This window comes from Coregonus lavaretus (assembly GCF_964263955.1).
Source record: "Coregonus lavaretus genome assembly, chromosome: 15".
NCBI lineage: Eukaryota > Metazoa > Chordata > Actinopteri > Salmoniformes > Salmonidae > Coregonus > Coregonus lavaretus.
The window spans coordinates 32568789-32592511 of record NC_140002.1 but is presented as its reverse complement, the minus strand read 5'-3'; the positions used below and the strand labels follow the sequence as shown (position 1 = coordinate 32592511).

The 23723-nt window shown below is 44.6% G+C and overlaps 2 protein-coding genes across 2 annotated transcripts; one reads left to right on the top strand and one right to left on the bottom strand.

Moving 5' to 3' along the window:
- Nucleotides 1–2023: 2023 nt before the first annotated feature.
- Nucleotides 2024–4366, bottom strand: LOC311143114 (terminal nucleotidyltransferase 5C-like; the record flags this gene model as incomplete). Its single annotated transcript, XM_084178914.1, has 2 exons — nt 2024–2600; nt 3768–4366. The coding sequence occupies 2 exons, from the start codon at nt 4364–4366 to the stop codon at nt 2024–2026; spliced, it is 1176 nt and encodes a 391-aa protein (XP_084035040.1).
- Nucleotides 4367–8320: 3954 nt separating this feature from the next.
- Nucleotides 8321–11544, top strand: LOC311142922 (charged multivesicular body protein 1b). The gene is made up of 8 exons (XM_084178668.1): nt 8321–8502; nt 9353–9450; nt 9557–9703; nt 9922–9990; nt 10121–10228; nt 10396–10439; nt 10545–10617; nt 10889–11544. The coding sequence occupies exons 1-8, from the start codon at nt 8487–8489 to the stop codon at nt 10931–10933; spliced, it is 600 nt and encodes a 199-aa protein (XP_084034794.1). The 5' UTR covers nt 8321–8486; the 3' UTR covers nt 10934–11544.
- The last annotated feature ends 12179 nt before the right edge of the window (nt 11545–23723 follow it).

The window sequence follows — 23723 nt, the reverse complement described above, 5'->3', positions numbered from 1 at the left end:
GAAAACTTCCTTCCATCAGCAAGGGCATTGAAGATGAAACGTGGCTGGGTCTTTCAGCATGACAATGATCCCAAACACACCGCCCGGGCAACGAAGGAGTGGCTTCGTAAGAAGCATTTCAAGGTCCTGGAGTGGCCTAGCCAGTCTCCAGATCTCAACCCCATAGAAAATCTTTGGAGGGAGTTGAAAGTCTGTGTTGACCAGCGACAGCCCCAAAACATCACTGCTCTAGAGGAGATCTGCATGGAGGAATGGGCCAAAATACCAGCAACAGTGTGTGAAAACCTTGTGAAGACTTACACTAAAACGTTTGACCTGTGTCATTGCCAACAAAGGGTATATAACAAAGTATTGAGAAACTTTTGTTATTGACCAAATACTTATTTTCCACCATAATTTGCTAATAAATTCATGAAAAATCCTACAATGTGATTTTCTGGAAATGTTTTCCTCATTTTGTCTGTCATATTTGACATGTACCTATGATGAAAATTACAGGCCTCTCTCATCTTTTTAAGTGGGAGAACTTGCACAATTGGTGGCTGACTAAATACTTTTTTCCCCCCACTGTATATTGAATTGGTGAATCACAAATACATCCGATACGTCTATAGTTCACTAATTAACAATAAGGTTGCGTACGTTTACATTGTGCTTCAGATTCAATTGCCCATTAGGGTAACTCACATACTGCCATGCCTGTGCTGAACATACATTTTGTGGGTCTTTTACAAATTACCTCTTGTGTATCGTATACAATGAAATGGCACACTAACAAATAACAAGTGACAGTGAATATACATTTGCTGTGAGTGTCTATAACTATTACTTCTAAATACTACCACATAACGAAACTGAGGGGTGATAGTTTAAAACACTTTGGAATCTGTCTTTTATCTTAACAACCCTGATTTCGCCCTGATAAATTACTGTAGTCACTCATTAGACACTCAAACATTTACCAAGGATGCAATCAGACATTAACACCCAGAAAACAAATCAATATGTACTCTACGCCACATTTTCCCAAGACCTAAGCACAGCTGATATCATATCAAGATTTGTGACGTTACAATACAATATTAAAGGTAGACTCAGCGATATGATGTAGACGCAGAAAATAAACAGCATAGTGGGTCAATTTCCGCAACAACTAAGAGCGTTGAAGCGTGAGGCTCAACTTCTCTGCTGTTTTGGTGCCCTGGCTACAACACTGTGAACAGCTTAAAGCGAACCTGTGCACATGTGCAAATACTGTGTGTGAGAGTGAAGTCTTGCATCTCGCTCATCTTAATATCTGTGTTGCTGCTCGTGGCAACATCATTTCGCTGAGTCTACCTTTAAACACAATTATGATCACTTCAAGAAAGTTAATTCGCTTAAATTCGCGAAGAACAACAACTCATCATTCTCTAAAACACAGGACAGTAGTTTGGCTTGATCAGATACTGTCTAATTTGTACATAGTGTGTTGTGATTTTGGTCTATATCAACTATGGTATGTCTAATTATTTTGAAACGTTTATACCTTCATCCACTGCAGCATACTTGCCTGTCCTCTACCTCACTATAGTATATGATAAGAAACGTTCTGTCTACTCTTCATACAGTATTTCTGTCCTGTTAAACAACTTTGTCATTAATTGACAGTATAGGATCCCCGTGTCACAGGAAGGTAACAAAGACAAAGCCTGCCTACCCTGCTGCTGCAGCTGAAACAGCCAAGTAAACTGTCATTTCCCTCTGTGACATTTTCCCTTGCAGCTTGCTCTCAGTGAGTAATCAGCTATTCTCTCTCCCATTCAAAACATTTTTCATTTGAAAACAGTGACGTGGTGGCCTTCATCCAAAGATAAAGCTCCAACTCTCTCCATTTTGTGTCCACTGTCTCACGTCTTTTCAAAGCATTGAACAAATTGCGCTCATGCCTCTTTTCTTTTTAAAATCAATTTTGTGCCTCTGGTTACAGAGTAGAACCATATAGAACGCAGCCCGCATGCTCTCCCCCACTCACATGCTGGGGCTACACCAGGCCGGTCTGCATGTGGACATGTAAAGGGTAGGGGTGGTAAAGGAGGGGTGGTTGTGCTGCCTGGGGAATGTAGTAGCTGCTGAATATGGGGTCAGCCATGTATGGCGCAGGCTGGTAGAAGCAGGTGATGTTGGCAGTGTTGGGGATGGCGTTCTGTTCCCCCAGCACCCTCAGGGCCAGGACAGTGATCATATTGAGAGTCTGCCTCCTCTCATGTCCCATCAGACACACTGTACTCTCATCTATCACCCGACGCAGGGTCATCAGATAGTCATACTTGCTCGTCTCCTCGTCGCCAACAAAGTGGCAGCGCAGGTAGGCCTCGATCTTGCGCTGCTGCTCGCTGAGGTCAGGAAAGTCAATAAAGAAGCGGGAGCACATGTAGCGCTCTAGGGACTTGATCTCTGTCTCACTGGCTGGCCTGAAGTTCCTCACCAGCAGGTCACTATACTTCAGAAGCCCACCTCCTCTGATCTCCTCTGGGTTATGGGTGGCAATGAGTCGGAAGCGCAGGTGATCCATGGCTTGTTCAAAGTCCCCATACATGCACTCTGCTACCACAGTGATGCTGGCCTTGTCCCTTGGGGCCGAACTTGGCCCTGCCCGTGGACAGACCGTGGTTGTGTCTGGTGGCCCTAGTTCCTGAGTAGCAGCAGGTTCAGTCTCTGGGACTCGGCTCCCTGTGGTTTGAAGGAACAATGATTCCTGAGAAGCTTCTGAGTCTGGAGGCTTTTTTGAATATTTCCCTCTGACTATTTGTTCTACGGTGTGGGGTGAGATGTTTTTATCCTGGGATGAAATGGCTGGAGTAAGGTGGTCTGTGAATGTTTTCGTGCCCTCTGAGTTCCTTCGTCTGGACCCTGAGGAGGATGAATAATGGCCTTGATCCGTGTCTAATAGAGAGGGATTTGGTTGAGGTGTTGGGAGTATTTCTATAGGCTCAAACAGCTGGGTTGTAAGATCGGACAAATCTTTTAACAAAGACCATTTTTCAGGGAGTGATGAGATGCTGTTCATCTTCCGTGACATCTTCCTTGGTGGTTTAGGTGAGGGGCAATAGTCAGGGACAATTTCCTGGGATGTGTTACAGGTTTTCTTGGCTGGGGGAGGGAATAAATGTTCAAGGTGTACGTTTTGTGTGACAGCAGTGCAGGCTTGGGATGTGGATTGAGGCATCACTTGAAGTTGCTCTTGCACTGAGTTCTCTGTGAGCTTCATCAGGGATGGCTTGATGTCTTTTGACTCAGAGATCAGTGACTCCTCTATGTTACTTTGAAGGTTTACAGATACATTTGACACCAGAGGTTCCATCACATCTGTCAATGCTTTGGAGGAGGATATAATTGAGGGATAATCTGTATTCTGAACAAATGGCATTTTTTCCTCTACTCTTATCTCAAGTACTGTATCAACCTTTACCACCTCCTCCTCTTCTACCTCTTCCTCATTCTCCAGAGATCCCAGGTCTAGCTCTGCTCTCTCTATCTCTAACACTTCCAGTGGCTCTTGTTTTCCAGTTACATGCACATCCATCGGATGCAATGATTCTTCCTCTTGAACAACAACCTGTTCACTGTGGCACGCACTGTCAGCGAAGTGTGTCATCATTGAGTCTTTGTCTTTATCCTCTTTTAGATTCTCAGAGGTGGAAGAATACTGGGGTTCCATTTTGGTTTTCTCTGCCCCTCTATCCGGATGTAACACAATGCCATTGTGTGACTCCAATCCCTCACACTGACCTCCTTGCCTCCTCTCAGTCTCCCAGTATGACTCCAGCATACGGTCCAATATAATCTGGAAGGAGTCCACACTGAACTCAAACTGGCGTCGCAGGGAACTTACAAACCTGAGCCCCACAGTTTTACCCCTGTTATTGGACAGTGAGATAAGGCTCCAGCGGTCGTGCTCATTGAAGACCTTGACCATCTTCTGCACGTAGGCCTCCTTCATGGTGAGGCAGGTGATCTTGCGTCTGTTAACCCCACGGGGAAGGAGGTCACGCAGGCTGCCCAGCACCACCTCCTTGATGACCTGGAAGTCCTCCTGTCTGGGCAGCTCCACTCCAAAGATGATGTCCAGGTCTCTGTAGCCCGTGCCGTTGTCCCTGACCATCACATGGCTGGCGGTGGAGCCGTTGAGGCGAATGTCCCTGACCCTGATTTCCCTCTCCACCAGCCGGTCCTTCACTACATGGATGATGTCCTTGGGTCTCACCTCCAGGGTGGGGAAGTTCCCTCTGCCGTGGATTGTGATCACCTCTGTCAACACCTGGTCCAAAGTCTGGACTTGCTCCAGAGTCAAGTTGTGGAATCTTCTATCCATTTGGAGCTCCATTATCTTGGGTTTACCTGCAAAAGGACACAATATTGTATTTGGAAGAAGCTGGGTAATTTCATGCCACAAAATGTGTGTTCAATGGGGAACATTCTAATGCATTTTATGACAAGTGAAGAAATACTACTAAGTAATTCATACTATCATTAATTCACATTGAGTTCAGGGGATGTCTGAAACACAAGAGACACCAAAGGCACATATTGCACAATTAAAAACTAAAACAGATGTGTTGGTACTACTAAGCATAAGAGTGGTACCCACACACACACACACATACACACACCACATGCACACAGGGGGGTGGAAGATATAAAATAAAAAATTCAACAGGAAGGTGACCAGCTTGGAACTTTCTCTCAGAGGATAAGTAACATGACTGAGCAAACCTTGACCTTGTTTGCACTTGATCCTGTGATCTGAGGTTATAATGGTTTTATTTTCAACTGTAGAATTTTTTTATTTTCAACTTGGTAATTGATCAATGAACTCATTGAATAATACTAATACAAATCAATAAGGCTATGTAAACATTTTAAGACGATATCCCACAAATCAGGTTAGCTTACTTTTACAGATTTAACTTGAACAGTGGTTGGAGGTCAACACCTGGGGTATGTATAGGCTACTTTCCCACATGCTCCAAAAGTTTACACGGACAGTTCTTATGGAATCCATCATGTACTAGAATAATAGTCGCATGCTGCAGAATTTTGGTCTCATGTGCAAACCCCTTCTCGCCCGCCCGCCTGCTCCCACTCTTTAGATAAGACCGTATGAGTCATACAGTCACTGAATAAAGCACCCCTCGCTGCGTCTTCTCCTGGATTTTCTGCATGCGTGTAAAAACCATCATCGCCACTTCTCACATATTCACAATTTGTCATTGTTGTATATTTGAGACTTTTCCTATACAAATATTGTATAAAGGCTAAAGCGGGGAGTGTTGTTCTTGATAATCAGATTCGATCTAGTAAAATATTGTGTAGGCTAGGCTATCAATCAGTTCTCTTGAGTTTTTATTTTATTTTACAGTCATTATTAGCCTATACTCATCGACATGATGCTGCATGTGTACAGTCTATGCAATTTACCAAAATAATATTTACAAACCCGTTATTAGTCTAGTAAACACTCACAGACCACGTAGGCTACATAAAAATGACTAACAACAGCTAAATATTTTATTGAACAGAAACTAATAAAATAGCCTATTTAAAATAAAAAATAAAACATGGTGAGTTTAGCCTACACCTATTCTCCCACGTATTCACCTGATGCAATATTGTAAGGTATAATTTACACACTGGCCAACATTGTTTGCTATTGTTTAATCCATCCATTGACAATGCATTTCATTAGCCTATCAAATGTGCATTTGATTGATATTGACATTCAACATTAATAAAACACAAACCTTATGTATTTCGAAATGATTCATGTACCAAATGTAACATGACAATGATCATACAATTAAATAATATACTTTAGCCTACTCACCTGACTGCTGAGGAAAGGGTAGAACTTAGCCAAAGTATAGTAAGCAAAACAACAATAAGTGATATCCAACAGGTTTAATTGGGATCTCCGACCCGTAGACACAGCGCACAGTGCGCTATTATCTTGCGAAGATGTAGGTTCGTGCGTGATCGCTGTCCAACCCAACACGACAGTTGTGCTTAAAGAAACAAACTGAAGTTCTGCGAGCGTAATCTTGTTTCCATGGCAATCTGGCGTCACGATTTTACGGTAACTCACGATGTTCTGTCTGTTCATTATGATATTATCTATCTATCTATCTATCTATCTATCTATCTATCTATCTATCTATCTATCTATCTATCTATCTATATATCTATCTATCTATCTATCTATCTATCTATCTATCTACACAATTTATACAAAAGTATGTAGACACAGCTTCAAATTAGTGGATTTGGCTATTTCAGCCACACCTGTTGTCACAGGTATATCAAATCGAGCACACAGCCATGCAATCTCCATAGACAAACACTGGCAGTAGAATGGCCTTACTGAAGAGCTCAGTGACTTCCAACGTGGCACCGTCATAGGTCAAATTTCTGCCCTGCTAGAGCTGCCCCGGTCAACTGTAAGTTACATTATTGTGAAGTGGATATGTCTAGGAGCAACAAAGGGGGCTGAAGTGCGTAGCATGTAAAAATGGTCTGTCCTCGGTTGCAACACTCACTACCGAGTTCCAAACTGCCTCTGGAAGCAATGTCAGCACAATAACTGTTCATTGGGAGTTTCATGAAATTGTTTTCCATGGCCGAGCAGCCGCACACAAGCCTAAGATCACCATTTGCAATGCCAAGTGTTGGCTGGAGTGGTGTAAAGCTCGCCGCCATTGGACTCTGGAGCAGTGGAAACGCGTTCTCTGGAGTGATGAATCACGAGTCACCATCTGGCAGTCCGACGGACAAATCTGGGTTTGGCGGATGCCAGGAGAACACTACCTGCCCCAATGCATAGTGGCAACTGTAAAGTTTGGTGGAGGAGGAATAATGGTCTGGGGCTGTTTTTCATGGTTCGGTCTAGGCCCCTTAGTTCCAGTGAAGGGAAATCTTAACGCCACAGCATACAATGACATTCTAGACAATTCTGTGCTTCCAACTTTGTGGCAACAGTTTGGGGAAGGCCATTTCCTGTTTCAGCATGACAATGCCCCTGTGCACAAAGGGAGGTCCATACAGAAATGGTTTGTCGAGATCGGTGTGGAAGAACTTGACTGACCTGCACAGAGCCCTGACCTCAACCCCATTGAACACCTTTGGGATGAATTGGAACACCGACTGCGAGCCACTACTAATCGCCCAACATCAGTGTCCGACCTCACTAATGATCTTGTGGCTGAATGGAAGCAAGTCCCCACAGCAATGTTCCAACATCTAGTGAAAGCCTTCCCAGAAGAGTGGAGGCTGTGCTGTTATAGCAGCAAAGAGGGTACCAACTCCATATTAATGCCCATGATTTTGGAATGTGATGTTCGTGCAGGTGTCCACATACTTTTGGTCATGTAGTCTATCTATCTATCTATCTATCTATCTATCTATCTATCTATCTATCTATCTATCTATCTATCTATCTATCTATCTATCTATCTATCTATCTATCTATCTATCTATCTATCTAATGTGAAGGGCTGAAACGATGTGCAAGTAGTCTACAACTTCACTCAGATGACAATTCAAAAAATTATTGTAGGAGTCTAAGATAGTGTTATAAGAGAGTTTGTGTCTGTTATTCGGAAAATGCATTCCTCCAGGATTGGTGAATGTTTTAGTGCGGTCAAATCATGACTTTAGTGATCTTCAGGTCGTAAAGTCGGAGCTCTAGAAAGTTGCCCGAGTTCCCGACTTGGAATTCCGAGTTGGATGACCGTTCAAAACTATTTTTCCCAGTCGGAGTTCGTTTTTCCCCCGAGTTCCCAGTTGTCTTGAACGCACTGAAGTCTGAGATTTCCGAGGTCCCAGTTGTTTTGAAAGCAGCATCATTATAATTTATGGGCTGATTGAGCAGACCTTTATAGAGCAGGAGGAGCTTGGGAGGTATGCACTGGCTGAGCTGCTGCAAAGAGGGTGAATATCATATCAGACAGAGGGTGAGTCATCCTCTACATCATAGACGCAAACCTAAACATCAATCAAGCTCGCTCACCGCCCACTCCAAAGTTACGCCACCGCAAGCTCCCCCCCCCCCCCCCCCCCCGTCTGAGGAGAGCCCCCAGCCCCTAACCTGATTGGATTGTCTCTGCACTGACATACCACCAGTGATAAGGGATAGAGGGAGGAATATTCCTATGTAGGCTGTACACGTAATAGATCGCAATATTGTAGAAAATGTAACAATCCACCTTAGTATTCAATGCCAGAACTTTACACGTCCATTCACTCATTCACTGACAAAAATAAACTCGATTTTTTTTAGGTTGTCAGTGACGTCAATTGGAACGCACCGAACGCACCCTTGTACATGTGATGGTGACGTATTCTATTTGGGTAGTGTAGCCGGAAGTAAAGCTTTTGCATTACGTCTAAATCGAGAAGAAAAACAACAATAAGAAGATATTCATCCTCGGACCATCAAGGACCCTACCAGCATGTCGAATATGGAGAGTATCCTTTCGAAAATGTTAGCTTGCTACGAGAGGCATTACATTGCCACCAGGAAATTTAGACAAAGTGGAAGGCCTGTTGTTTAGTCCGTGCCTCGTCTGAATATGATCTTCAAAAGCCATTTATCAGGTTTCGATTCGTATTTAAGCGTATAGTCTATACTTGGATGGCTTGGTGACAAAGATAAACGCTTGTTTGCTGTTATTGGTATTGTACATCTGCCATGGGCATAACAGTCAGTACAACAAGTTTAGTAAACTATTTTACTTCAGTCTGAAGACACCCATTTCCTGGGAGCGTGGCTGGCGTTTCCATTTTATTCACATGATTACATCACAGGTAATTTAGTTTAGTTCTGTAATGGGAGCACACCATCGATTAAGGTTTGTAAAGAGGGTGCCAACAAAGGGGCACAAATACTGGAAGCTTCAGTTATGTAGCTATGACATTTTAAAAACGGTCTTTAAATGGGCAATCAGCAGTTGCTACATCCATTTGTGGACTTATAAATTAATGATATGTACCCATTGATTCTTGAAGAATATAACTTATAAATGCCTCATGAGCTTAGTTCAACTTTTGTACCCCATCAGAACCCAAAATATACCCTTGTTTTACTCCAATGATTGTAAACAAATTAAATGTAAACAAACACTGTAAAGCCTCAAAACATGATTAAAACTATGGTTTTGATATGGATGGTCAGTCCTAGCATCCAAAGCTATGTCTATACATTTTAGTGTGGTTACATTTCTCCAGCCCCATCCCTCAGCTTTTTACCGAAACAGTGGCGGAGACAATGCTTTGTTATCTTTGAACTGCTGATTGGCCCTTTAACTTCCCATCCCAGAGCATCTCTTCAATCTCAAGTTTGCAGCCAAAGAACTGCAACGAAGCTCTAAAAAATGTGACAAAGAGGAAAAGGCAGAGAAGGCCAAAGTCAAAAAAGTAAGTAGGCCTTTTACCTCATTAGGCAATCCTCCAATCACCTCACCATAACTATGAACGTATCAACAGAGAATGTAGTGATACTGAACCTTTATCCTCATCGTAGGCTATCCAAAAAGGAAATGTGGAAGTGGCACGGATCCATGCGGAAAACGCCATCAGACAGAAGAACCAGTCGGTCAACTTCCTTAGGATGAGTGCTAGGATTGATGCAGTGGCCGCCAGGGTCCAAACAGCAGTCACAATGAACAAGGTGCAGTTGTTTTACATACCTACGCCCTACGAGACTTCACGCAACGACATTCTTGGTTTGAGACACTGATTCTGCTTAAGACGGGCCCACTTTTACTTTGGAGGGAAAATTTGGTGCAATATCTGTAAAAGAGTGCTAGGTTACTACGGCAACAATTGCTGTGTCCAACCACACAGCAAGGTACCTTTCTATTTTAGTAATATTGGTTCATTCTACAGGTCACAAAATCTATGGCTGGAGTGGTGAAAGGCATGGATGCCACATTGAAGAGTATGAACCTGGAGAAGGTAACGTGTGTGTGCATGCTCCTAGTCAAATACAGCAATTTGATAGTTGTCCCTCTTATGACGGTATATATATGTTATGTTCTTTACCATCTGAGAGGCAAATTTGGTAATGAATGTCTCATCTCTCTAGATCTCCGGCCTTATGGACAAGTTTGAGCATCAATTTGAGACGTTGGATGTACAGACCGCTCAAATGGAGGACACCATGAGTAGCACAACCACACTAACCACCCCACAGGTAATCATGCTTTTCTGGGTTCCTGCTAGACAGACCTCTGGTCTCTTCAAGTATGTAACAGTAAATACATACAAGTGCAGATCATGACGAGATACATTTATTGTGATTCATTTATTCTGCTGTGTTCACAATCAATGGAGATTAACAGTCAGCGACGTGTGTTTCAGAATCAAGTGGATTCACTGATGCACGAATTGGCTGATGAAGCAGGGTAAGAATTCCTCATTTTGTCATTCTCTATTCTTGAAAAAATGTTGTCTGTAAAAGAGAGAAAATTAATGCATATCAATTTGTATGTCGGTTTCTTTGTGTTTAGGTTGGACCTGAACATGGAGCTCCCACAGGGTCAGACTGGATCAGTGGGCACCAGTGTTGCGTCAGCAGAGCAGGTACAGGAACAGGCCCCGAACAAGAGCTATTATATACCCTACCACACTTTCAATTGTCTACTAAACAGGATCTTTAAAGTAAATGATTGGGATAATAGAGCAATGATAACAATGCTGATATGATTATAGTAGCTGTGTCTCAGGCTTGCATAAAAATGTCCTTAGGCCCACCCCCTGCCCCTTCTCACACAAGATTGAAAAGGTTTAGTTTTTAGAGATTACTTACTTACTGCATCTGCAACATTTAATGCCTGTTATCTTTTCTTCTCAGGATGAACTGTCTTCAAGGCTTGCCAAACTCCGAGACCAAATGTAAAGGAAGAACTCCGTCTGAGACCTCAAGTGCAGAGCTTCAGGTTACATGGCCTGAACTGGATAAGAATCCAAGACCTGCTCTGTTCTTTTCATAATGTCTTTGTCTCACTCCTTTAGTTTTTCTCTTTGAAGATCCTACTGTATCCTGTTTGAGAGGCTTGCCCTTGGGTCCTTATTGGTGTTCTTAATTTACCATTGTAAATAGAGAGTATCAAGTTACAGGAATATAAGCCACCCACCTACAAACACTAAAATAAAGACTATTTGGTAATGGAAAATGAATGCCATATTTGAAATAATATATATTATAACTGGGATGGTTGCATCTGCAACTGATGCTTTTTGTATGTCCATTTCTTCTTGTGTTGTAGTTTGGCAGACCTCTTAAGATGCAACTGCAATGTTATATTAGTTTCTTTCTGGTGTCCCTCCTTTTAGACATTTTCTCATACAATATTTTATTCACATGTGTATGTATCAAACCAGCATTGTTTTATGGAGAGTTTGGTTGATTCTTACATTTGATTGATAATTCTGAGTCTTGGGGTGTAATTTTTTTTGTCCACACTGATTAGGTTATTAGATAATAATACAATTTTATAACACTTTTAACCTCTTGTACCATTTATCTTTTTTAGCCTAATTTCCATGTGTCTCACCCTATGTGTGTGTGCAACCAATGTTGAAAATAATAGGGGTTAAAGATGAAAATATTGAATGCATGTCTGACATGTCAACATTGCATACAAAGTCTGATGTCATTTGCCACATTACAAAAACCATCCCTTATATTTTATACTCTGGAACCGTCTGGAACACACCCACTTTTCCCCCATGGCATCTTTCACCCACGCATTTCCATTGTTTGGGTTGAATTCCATTGACCTCTTTACCGCAGCTATTCTTGGGTCACGTGAAGTGGCCCCTCCCCGCGGGTAGTCACGTGAAATATGTCGAAGAAGCTTTAGCAAAGACAGTACAGTATGAAGATAGGCATAAACTGCTTCTCCAATAGAAATCCCAGATTACGCTTGTAGGTGACGTTGGCTAGCTAAATGCATGTGCATAAACGTCATTGGGTCTAACGGGTGTCTCGTGCCAAACTGAACACGTGCAGGCCGTTAAAACAAAGGCACTCCTTCGATATAAAGTTGTTTTTGACGAAATGAAAGTGTCAATTTGTCACTCACGAGGTTGGAGTAATAACATGTTCAACTACTTAAGACATTGGCGCGAATCTAGGTTGTGCCTTTAAAAAATGGGTTCCTTCTCTCTTTGACTTCTCAAACCCCTGGCCTGCTTCGCAAGCGATCCCGGAAGTTTTGCGATGTTTACAAACTGTTGCTGTAGCTAGCTAGTTCGTTTCTGTACCTAGCTACTCAACTAACCAAATATTTACCATTTTATTTATCAGTTTTATTTTACGGGCCTCGACCAGTCCTTTCAGGTGATAAAGCATCAGATGACCTGTCGGTTGTATAATCCTAATCAAATGATATTGGGCCTGCCAGCTAACATAGCTAGGTAGCATCAGCATGTTTGTGAAGGCATAAACATGGCAAACAATTGACCTGTCTGCTCGGCTAGCTATCAAAATCAAGTAATGTATAAGGTAATTTAAGTTAAAAAATACTGACATAACTGTAGTAGTTAGCCAACTGAATGTTTTCAAGAATATAGTCATTTTTCGAGCTTGCGACTTACCTAAACCCCTGCTGAATGTTGTTCAGCTAGCTCACTTGTTGTACTCATTCAGAGCCATGGCATGTGTTTATCTACATTTACATGGCTTTGTTTGGTTGTACCTAGTTATTAAGTAATTAGCTAGCTAGTTCATTTGATAGCTGTTAAAACGTAGCTAACTAGCGACACATTATAAAGCATCTCTGGCTAGTGGCTACACTTAAATTACGTAAGCTAAAGTTCATATCCCCTTTATTCATTTAAACTTTTATTCTGTAGTGAAACAGAATGGTTCGTACGAGGCTAGTATCCCGAGAGATACTTTTGAGGAGATGGGAAACCTTATTATACCGCAGTTTGGGAAACTCGTATTAACACCCATTGTGTACGTTGCCCATGCGATGGCAATGGGCCACGCGGTGCATTCTGGGTGATTGCGGGACAAATAGAGACCTCTACTTCAAGGAGGGAATGGGAGTCAATTGGGCGTGAACAACAACAAAAACATTAGCATGAATTTCGTCAACAAGAAGTACAACAACAACAACAAGAGCTGTGAGATAATTAACTTGTTCTCTGAAATATGGTATAGCTTTGGAATCGTGACATTACGTACTTTTGAGGAAAATAGGCAGGTTTCTTGACACATACCACTTTTAAAACAACTGGGAAATCTCAGACTTCAGTGCGTTCAAGAGTCGAGACAACTGGAAACTAGCTCTGACTGGGAAAAATCGTTTCAACGGTCATCCAACTCGGAATTCCAAGTCGGAAACTCTGGCATCTTTATAGAGCTCCGACTTTCCGACCTGAAGGACACTGACATCATGATTTTTCTGAAAAATATGAGGTCAAATCATGACGTCGGTGATCTTCAGGTGGGAAAGTCAGAGCTCTAGAAAGAGGCCGGAGTTGGAATTCCAAGTTTGAATTGACACAATACCTTTTAGCAATGTTCCCAAAACAATTTTTTGGCACTGAGGAAATTTCAGGTCTGCTGAGTGTGAACTTGAACGTTGTGAAAATTCTGTGCAACTTCTGGCGTGTGTTTGCTGTGAACACTGAGGCTGTACTTGCCCTAAGTTACAGTTTTAAGTGGCCAAGTAGGCTACTGTGGCTATTTGATCATAATGTAGGCCTACCAGAGTGGCCTACCGTCAAAAACAACGGACAAAAATGCATCCCATAACATTTTAACATGGAAATAGCTGTTCTATCATTCAGCCTACAGTAGCAGCACGTGTGATGTTCAATGTAGGCCTATAGACTTTTGAAAAAAAACATGCAGCGCTTGACATTAACTTGTTTATCCACTTGTCCTTCAGACAAGGTGACTGAACATTTTGTGTTGTTTGATGCAAGAAACCACTTTACAAAATCAAATTCATTATTATTCCCATACCATTATTACAGAGAATCTGACAAATTATGCTACCCTCTGCCTATTGTCTGCTTAGCTTATTCAAGACTGTCTCAAAATACAACATTGCCCCTTTAAGACATAAAAAAAGCTCATTACCTGACTCGCTTTTCAAAGATGGCCAGAAATGCACAAATTTTTTGATCTTGTAGGAAGCAACCACTCCCCCATTGTTGGCTAGAAATGAGCTATAACTGTGATAATAACTCACTAACTAGCAAAGAATATGAACAAATGTGCACAGGTGCCTACATGCAGCTCTCGCTTTGATCTCAAAACAAGCGCATCTACTCATGACCACTCATGCTGTAAACAAAGTCCAGTTCAAAGTGAATGGCACAGATCCGTATATGGCTATTTGCATATAGGCCTACTGCAGTTTGATTGGTTATAGCACCCCGGTCTGTGTAGAGTACGGGCCTGTGTCGTGCCTGTCAATGCAATAGAATCCTACTCCAATGTGCTCTGCCTACAAGAACATCTCTTGCACAGTTAGTTTTGCTTACTAAAGTCTTGCATAGTTCCTTTTGTTTCGGTATGTTACATTGAAAATAACTAATATTGCATTGATTCGAGCACAATTCCCCCAGTAGAGTGAAATGTTGATAGTGTTAACTAAAGGGGAAAATTCTAGAAAGTTGAGTGAAGTTCAATCTCCTGCTTCTCTGTGCGGCTTGATATTTATTCTGCACAGCAGTCAGAGGGGAGCTGCGCTAGCGGTTAAACAGGGAAATGGTTCCGATAGTTTTTCCACCATTCATTTTTCCCATAGGGGATTTTAGAAACCCTTGAAATAAGGGCTGTGTTTCATGTAGGCTTACCCTGATGTGACGTTTTGATAACCATGTAAATCTCTTTTGGACAAGGTGACTTATCAATATATTTGGCTCTATTTACTCTCAGATTCAAAAATGCTAATTAGCATCAAAGTAGACATCATGCAAGACTACAAATCCCAGTCAGCTCCTGCACGTCATATCTAGCTGACACCTTTGCTAACAGGTATTGTGTCAATTTAAAACTTTTCACCAGACAGTTCACAGAATTGTCAATTTAAAGAAATGTAGCTGACTAAATTTAGCTAACATTAGATAGTTAATCCAGAGATTCTTACCTTTGCCTCAATACGGCTGTCTCGTCCAGATAATGGCATTTGTAGTTCTTTATGATAGTTACATTAGCAGCTAATTAGGATTTAATTTGTGTTGGGGGTGGGAGGGTAAATACAGGCAAATATATTGATAAGTCACATTGTCCTAGAGAGATTTACATGGTTATCGAAACGTCACGCCAGGGTAAGCCTACATGAAACACAGACCTTATTTTAAGTGTTTCTAAAATCCCTTATGGGGAAAATGATTGATGGAAAAACAATTGGAACCATTTCCTTGTTTTACCGCAAGGTTTTATGGGTATTATGACTCATACTGTGGTACTCTACTGTATACAGTGCCTTGCAAAAGTATTCCTCCCCCTTGGCGTTTTTCCTATTTTGTTGCATTACAACCTGTAATTTCAATGGATATTTATTTGGATTTTATGTAATGGACATACACAAAATAGTCCAAATTGGTGAAGTGAAATGAAAATAATTACTTGTTAAAAATAGTTCTACAAAATTAATAACGGAAAAGTGGTGCGTGCATATGTATTCACCCCCTTTGCTATGAAGCCCCTAAATAAGATCTGGTGCAACCAATTACCTTCAGAAGTCACATAATTAGTTAATAAAGTCCACCTGTGTGCAATCTAAGTGTCACATGATCTTTCACATGATCTCAGTATATATACACCTGTTCTGAAAGGCCCCAGAGTCTGCAACACCACTAAGCAAGGGGCACCACCAAGCAAGCGGCACCATGAAGACCAAGGAGCTCTCCAAACAGGTCAGGGACAAAGTTGTGGAGAAGTACAGATCAGGGTTGGGTTATAAAAAAATATCAGAAACTTTGAACATCACACGGAACACCATTAAATCCATTATTTAAAAAATTGAAAGAATATGGCACCACAACAAACCTGCCAAGAGAGGGTAGCCCACCAAAACTCACGGACCAGGCAAGGAGGGCATTAATCAGAGAGGCAACAAAGAGACCAAAGATAACCCTGAAGGAGCTGCAAGCTCCACAGCAGAGATTGGAGTATCTGTCCATATGACCACTTTAAGCCGTACACTCCACAGAGCTGGGCTTTACAGAACAGTGGCCAGAAAAAAGCCATTGCTTAAAGAAAAAAATTAGCAAACACGTTTTGTGTGTGACAAAAGGCATGTGGGAGACTCCCCAAACATATGGAAGAAGGTACTCTGGTCAGATGAGACTACAATTGAGCTTTTTGGCCATCAAGGAAAACGCTATGTCTGGCACAAACCCAACACCTCTCATCACCCCGAGAACACCATCCCCACAGGGAAGCATGGTGGTGGCAGCATCATGCTGTGGGGATGTTTTTCATCGGCAGGGACTGGGAAACTGGTCAGAATTGAAGGAATGATGGATGGCACTAAATACAGAGAAATTCTTGAGGGAAACCTGTTTCAGTCTTCCAGAGATTTGAGACTGGGACGGAGGTTCACCTTCCAGCAGGACAATGACCCTAAGCATACTGCTAAAGCAACAGTCGAGTGGTTTATGGGGAAACATTTAAATGTCTTGGAATGGCCTAGGCAAAGCCCAGACCTCAATCCAATTGAGAATCTGTATGACTTAAAGATTGCTGTACACCAGCGGAACCCATCCAACTTGAAGGAGCTGGAGCAGTTTTGCCTTGAAGAATGGACAAAAATCCCAGTGGCTAGATGTGCCAAGCTTATAGAGACATACCCCAAGAGACTTGCAGCTGTAATTGCTGCTAAAGGTGGTGCTACAAAGTGTGTGTGTGTGTGGGGGGGGGGGGGGGGTGAATAGTTATGCACGCTCAAATATTTGTTTCACACAAAAAAATATTTTGCATCTTCAAAGTGGTAGGCATGTTGTGTAAATCAAATGATTCAAACCCCCCAAAAATCCATTTTAATTCCAGGTTGTAAGGCAACAAAATAGGAAAAATGCCAAGGGGGGTGAATACTTTCGCAAGCCACTGTATCTCTGGTATCCCCTCTTATAGTACTAGCTAGCTAGCAAGCTAATTGGTGCAATCTAGCACTGGTGGTGCAAATGCTTTCATTTACATTTTTCACATAGCCCAGATATATCTGGCCCGCTTGTCATATAATCTGTCTATCTATACTGAACAAAAATATAAAGGCAACATGCAACAATTTCAAATATTTTATTGAGCTACAGTTCATATAGGAAATCAGTCAATTGAAATATATTAATTAGGCCCAAATCTATGGATTTCACATGACTGGGAATACAGATATGCATCTGTTAAAAAAAAAAGGAGGGGCCTGGATCAGAAAACCAGTCAGTATTGTGGTAGAAATATTTAACTCAAAAGTATCTAAAAAAAACGGCGCTTGTGAATTCAAAAATATACTTTATTATAGTGCAACAAAGCCGAGCTGGTCCATGGAGCAACTGTTTTCCCTGACTCTGAGCTCTCCTTTTACACAGAATCAATGCATAGTCATGTTTATACAACCTACACAGTTACTCCCTTATATGTACATGATTAACATATTTCGGTGTCACGCCACCACCATCTTCCAAAGTCCAAGTACCACACATAGTTTCCTTACAAGGGCTACGTGCGCTTCTCTAGGTGGGGCCTCTGTCTTTTATCCTATTATATTGGTGGCGTGACTCAGACACTTTCTTAAAAAATAATATTTTTACACACATTACAGAACAGTTACATACTGCATTGACTATATTCACTATTCAAGCATGCATCTGGATTACAAAGTATCAATCATGTTTACTACAGTCGTGGTCAAACGTTTTAGGAATGACACAAGTATTGGTCTTCACAAAGTTTGCTGCTTCAGTGTTTTTAGATATTTTTGTCAGATGTTACTATGGTATACTGAAGTATAATTACAAGCATTCTATAAGTGTCAAAGGCTTTTATTGACAATTACATTAAGTTTATGCAAAGAGTCAATATTTGCAGTGTTGACCCTTCTTTTTCAAGACCTTTGCAATATGCACTGGCATGCTGTCAATTAACTTCTGGGCCACATCCTGACTGATGGCAGCCCATTCTTGCATAATCAATGCTTGGAGTTTGTCAGAATTTGTGGGTTTTTGTTTGTCCACCCGCCTCTTGAGGATTGACCACAAGTTCTCAATGGGATTAAGGTCTGGGAAGTTTCCTGGCCATGGACACAACATTTCGATGTTTTGTTCCCCGAGCCACTTAGTTATCACTTTTGCCTTATGGCAAGGTGCTCCATCATGTTGGAAAAGGCATTGTTCGTCACCAAACTGTTCTTGGATGGTTGGGAGAAGTTGCTCTCGGAGGATGTGTTGGTACCATTCTTTATTCATGGCTGTGTTCTTAGGCAAAATTGTGAGTGAGCCCACTCCCTTGGCTGAGAAGCAACCCCACACATGAATGGTCTCAGGATGCTTTACTGTTGACATGACACAGGACTGATGGTAGCGCTCACCTTGTCTTCTCCGGACAAGCTTTTTTCCGGATGCCCCAAACAATCGGAAAGGGGATTCATCAGAGAAAATGACTTTACCCCAGTCCTCAGCAGTCCAATCCCTGTACCTTTTGCACAATATCAGTCTGTCCCTGATGTTTTTCCTGGAGAGAAGTGGCTTCCTCGCTGCCCTTCTTGACACCAGGCCATCCTCCAAAAGTATTCGCCTCACTGTGTGTGCAGATGCACTCACACCTGCCTGCTGCCATTCCTGAGCAAGCTTGTGGTGCCCTGATCCCGCAGCTGAATCAACTTTAGGAGACGGTCCTGGTGCTTGCTGAACTTTCTTGGGCGTCCTGAAGCCTTCTTCACAACAATTGAATCTCTCTCCTTGAAGTTCTTGATGATCCGATAAATGGTTGATTTAGGTGCAAACTTACTAGCAGCAATATCCTTGCCTGTGAAGCCCTTTTTGTGCAATGATGACGGCACGTGTTTCCTTGCAGGTAACCATGGTTAACAGAGGAAGAACAGTGAATTCAAGCACCACCCTCCTTTTAAAGATTCCGGTCTGTTATTCTAACTCAATCAGCATGACAGAGTGATCTCCAGCCTTGTCCTCGTCAACACTCTCACCTGTGTTAACGAGAGAATCACTGACATGATGTCAGCTGGTCCTTTTGTGGCAGTGCTGAAATGCAGTGGAAATGTTTTTGGGGGATTAAGTTCATTTTCATGGCAAAGAGGGACTTTGCAATTAATTGCAATTCATCTGATCACTCTTCATGTCACGGTTTCGGCCGAGGCTGCTCCTCCTCCTGGTTCGGGCAGGCTTCGGCGGTCGTCGTCTCCGGAGTACTAGCTGCCACCGATCTATGTTTCATGTTCGTTTGGTTTGGTCTTGATGTTGTACACCTGTGTCTAGTTAGTCCTCGTTAGTGTTCTATTTAGTTCTCGTTGTGTGTGTCTGTGTTTGTGTGTTATTGTTTCGCTGTCGTGTTTTGTGCGCTACTGTTTGCCTTGTGCATTTCGTATTTTCCTCCTCTGTGTTAGGAGGTTATTTACGCACTGTTTTGTGCGCCTTTTGGTTTTTGCCTGTGTGCGGACTTTCTCGCCTCCGGGCGTTTGACTCGTGAATTTGAGTGTGCTGTTCACTAAAGTCTATTGGACTTATCTTTCTGCGTCCTGCATCTGATTCCTGCACCACACCCACCTACAGCACCCACTGACAGAATAACACACCATTATGGAATCAGCAGGATCGGCTGTGACACCTGTGTCGCTCGAGGAGCATATCCATTGGCAGGAGGGCCAGATAAGACAACTGGAGACCGCTCTACAGGACGTGATCAACACCCTGCACCGATGGGGTACCCACACCTCCACCTACCCTGTCCACCCCATCGGCCGGTCCACCAGCCCCAGGTCCGGAACCCAGGAGGATTCGGCTCTCGCTCCCGAGGGCGTATGACGGAACAGCTGCCGGGTGTCAGGGGTTCCTCCTGCAGGTGGAGCTCTACCTGGCCACTGTACACCCGGTGCCCTCGGGACACGAGAGCGTTTCCGCCCTCATCTCCTGTCTCTCGGGAAAGGCGTTGGAGTGGGCTAACGCTGAGTGGAGGAAGATGGACGCCAACACCATCTCCTACGCCGAGTTCTCCCGCCGCTTCAAGGCCGTATTTGACCATCCACCTGAGGGCAAAGCAGCGGGGGAGCGGCTAGTCCACTTGAGACAGGGGAGGAGGAGCGCACAGGCGTTTGCTTTAGAGTACCGGACTCTAGCGGCGGATGCAGGGTGGAATGAACGGGCTCTCATTGACCATTTTCGGTGTAGCCTCCGGGAGGACGTTCAACGAGAGTTGGCCTGCAGGGATACCCATCTGACTTTCGACCAGTTGGTTGATATGTCCATCCGTTTAGACACCCTGCTGGCCACCCGTGGACGTCCCGAGGGGGGTCCGTCCATTCCGCCCTCCGGCACCTCCGAGCCGAGCCCTATGGAGCTCGGGGGTGCCGGCGCTAGAGAACGGAGTAGGAGGAGCCCGAGGGGGCCTGTCTCCTGCACCAAGTGCGGTCGTGGAGGGCACACTGCGGCCAGGTGCTGGGGAGGGTTCTCCGGGGGAGAAGACAACAGGCCACGCACTGGGGGGGCCTCCCAGGTGAGTAGACGCCCCACCTACCCAGAGCTTTCTGTTGCGCACTTTTGTATACCTGTTGGTTTTCCACAGGTTGCACCTCATTCCCAGCATAAGGCGCTAGTAGATTCAGGCGCAGCTGGGAATTTTGTTGATCGAAAGTTTTGTTTAGAGTTAGGGATCCCTCTCCTACCCGTTGACAAACCTTTTCCCGTTCATGCCTTAGATAGCCGTCCGTTGGGGTCGGGGTTGATCAGGGAAGTCACAGCGCCACTTAGGATGTGTGCGCAGGGGGGTCATGAAGAGACTATACAGCTGTATCTGATCGACTCTCCTGCGTACCCAGTGGTGCTGGGGATTCCCTGGTTAAGCACCCATAACCCTGCTATTTCGTGGCAACAGAGGGCTCTCGATGGGTGGTCTGCTCAGTGTGAGGGGCGATGTCTGGGTGTTTCCGTGGGGGCGACTTCGGTGGGAAGTCCAAACCAAGTGCCCGCATTGCACATTCCGCCTGAATATGGGGATTTAGCTCTTGTGTTTAGCAAAACTAGGGCGACGCAGTTGCCTCCCCATAGACAGGGGGATTGTGCGATTGATCTCCAGGCAGGAGCAGCGCTCCCACGGAGCCATGTGTATCCTTTGTCTCAAGAGGAGAGAAAAGCTATGGAGACCTACATAGCCGAATCTTTGAGACAGGGATACATTCGGCCTTCCACTTCCCCCGCCTCTTCGAGTTTCTTTTTTGTGAAAAAGAAAGATGGAGGGTTGCGCCCGTGCATTGATTACCGTGGTCTCAATCAGATTACTGTGAAATACAGTTATCCACTCCCTCTGATTGCGACCATGACGGAGTCATTGCATGGGGCGCGGTTTTTCACAAAATTGGATCTCAGGAGCGCGTATAACTTGGTGTGCATTAGGGAGGGCGATGAATGGAAAACAGCGTTTAGTACCACGTCAGGTCATTTCGAATATCTTGTCATGCCATATGGGTTGATGAATGCTCCATCAGTCTTTCAATCCTTCGTAGATGACATTTTCCGGGATATGCAGGGACAAGGGGTGGTCGTGTACATTGATGATATTCTGGTGTACTCGTCTACCCGAGCCGAGCATGTAACCCTGGTGCGACGTGTATTGAGGAGGCTGTTGGAGCACGACCTATATGTCAAGGCAGAGAAATGTCTGTTTTTCCAGGAATCGGTCTCCTTTTTGGGTTATCGGTTGTCCGCGTCAGGCGTGAGTATGGAGGTGGATCGTGTGTCCGCTGTGCGTAATTGGCAAACTCCAACCACTGTAAAAGAGGTGCAGCAGTTCTTGGGATTTGCGAATTACTACCGGAGGTTTATCCGGGGTTTTGGACAGGTGGCAGCTCCCATCACGTCCCTTCTGAAAGGGGGTCCGGTGCGCCTGCAGTGGTCAGCTGATGCGGACAGGGCCTTTGGGAGACTGAAGGACCTGTTTACGTCGGCTCCGGTGCTGGCGCATCCGGATCCCACAATTCCCTTTCAGGTTGAGGTGGACGCGTCTGAGGCTGGTATAGGGGCCGTGCTCTCTCAACGGTCCGGCTCGCCACCTAAACTCCGCCCCTGTGCTTTTTACTCCAAAAAGCTCAGCCCGGCGGAGCGTAACTATGACGTTGGGGACAGGGAGCTGTTAGCTGTAGTTCAGGCCCTTAAGGTGTGGAGGCATTGGCTTGAGGGGGCTCAACACCCTTTCCTCATTTTGACTGACCATCGGAACCTGGAGTACATCCGGGCAGCGAGGAGACTGAACCCTCGCCAGGCTCGATGGAGTATGTTTCTCACCAGGTTCGTATTTAAAATCACGTACATCCCTGGGTCCCAGAATGGCAAGGCAGATGCACTGTCCCGGCGGTATGACACGGAGGAGAGGTCCGTTGAGCCTACTCCCATACTACCGGAGTCTTGCCTTGTGGCACCGGTGGTGTGGGAGGTCGATGCCGAGATCGAGCGAGCGTTGCGTACTGACCCCAGCCCTCCACAATGTCCTGAGGGTCGGAGGTACGTTCCGCTCGAGATTCGGGATCGACTCATCTACTGGGCTCACACGTCACCCTCCTCAGGACATCCGGGTATTGGCCGGACAGTGCATTGCCTTAGCACTAAATACTGGTGGCCTACTTTGGCTAGGGATGTGAGGGTTTACGTCTCCTCCTGCTCGGTGTGCGCCCAGTGTAAGGCGCCCCGACATCTGCCCAGGGGTAAGTTACAGCCCCTACCCGTTCCACAACGACCATGGTCCCACCTCTCGGTGGATTTTGTAACAGACCTTCCCCTCTCTCAGGGGAATACCACCATCCTGGTCGTTGTGGACCGGTTCTCTAAGGCCTGTCGTCTTCTCCCTATGTCGGGTCTTCCTACTGCCCTACAGACCGCTGAGGCCCTATTTACCCACGTCTTCCGGCATTACGGGGTCCCCGAGGATATAGTGTCTGATCGAGGCCCCCAGTTTACCTCCCGTGTGTGGAGAGCGTTTATGGAGCGTTTGGGGGTCTCGGTTAGCCTTACCTCGGGGTACCACCCGGAGAGTAACGGGCAGGTGGAACGTGTCAACCAGGATGTGGGTAGGTTTCTGAGGTCGTATTGCCAGGACCGGCCTGAGGAGTGGGCGCGTTACATTCCCTGGGCCGAGATGGCCCAGAACTCTCTCCGCCACTCCTCTACTAACCTAACCCCTTTTCAATGTGTATTAGGTTACCAGCCGGTTCTGGCACCGTGGCAGCAGAGCCAGATCGAGGCCCCTGCGGTGGATGATTGGATGAGGCGCTCGGAAGAGACGTGGAACGCTGTCCACGTCCACCTGCAGCGGGCCGTCCTTCGTCACAAGGCGAGCGCCGATCTCCACCGCAGTGAGGGGCCGGTGTACGCACCCGGAGATCGAGTCTGGCTCTCTACCAGAAACCTGCCCCTCCGCCTGCCCTGCCGGAAGCTGGGTCGGCGGTTTGTGGGGCCCTTTAAAGTCCTGAGAAGATTGAACGAGGTGTGTTATAGGTTAC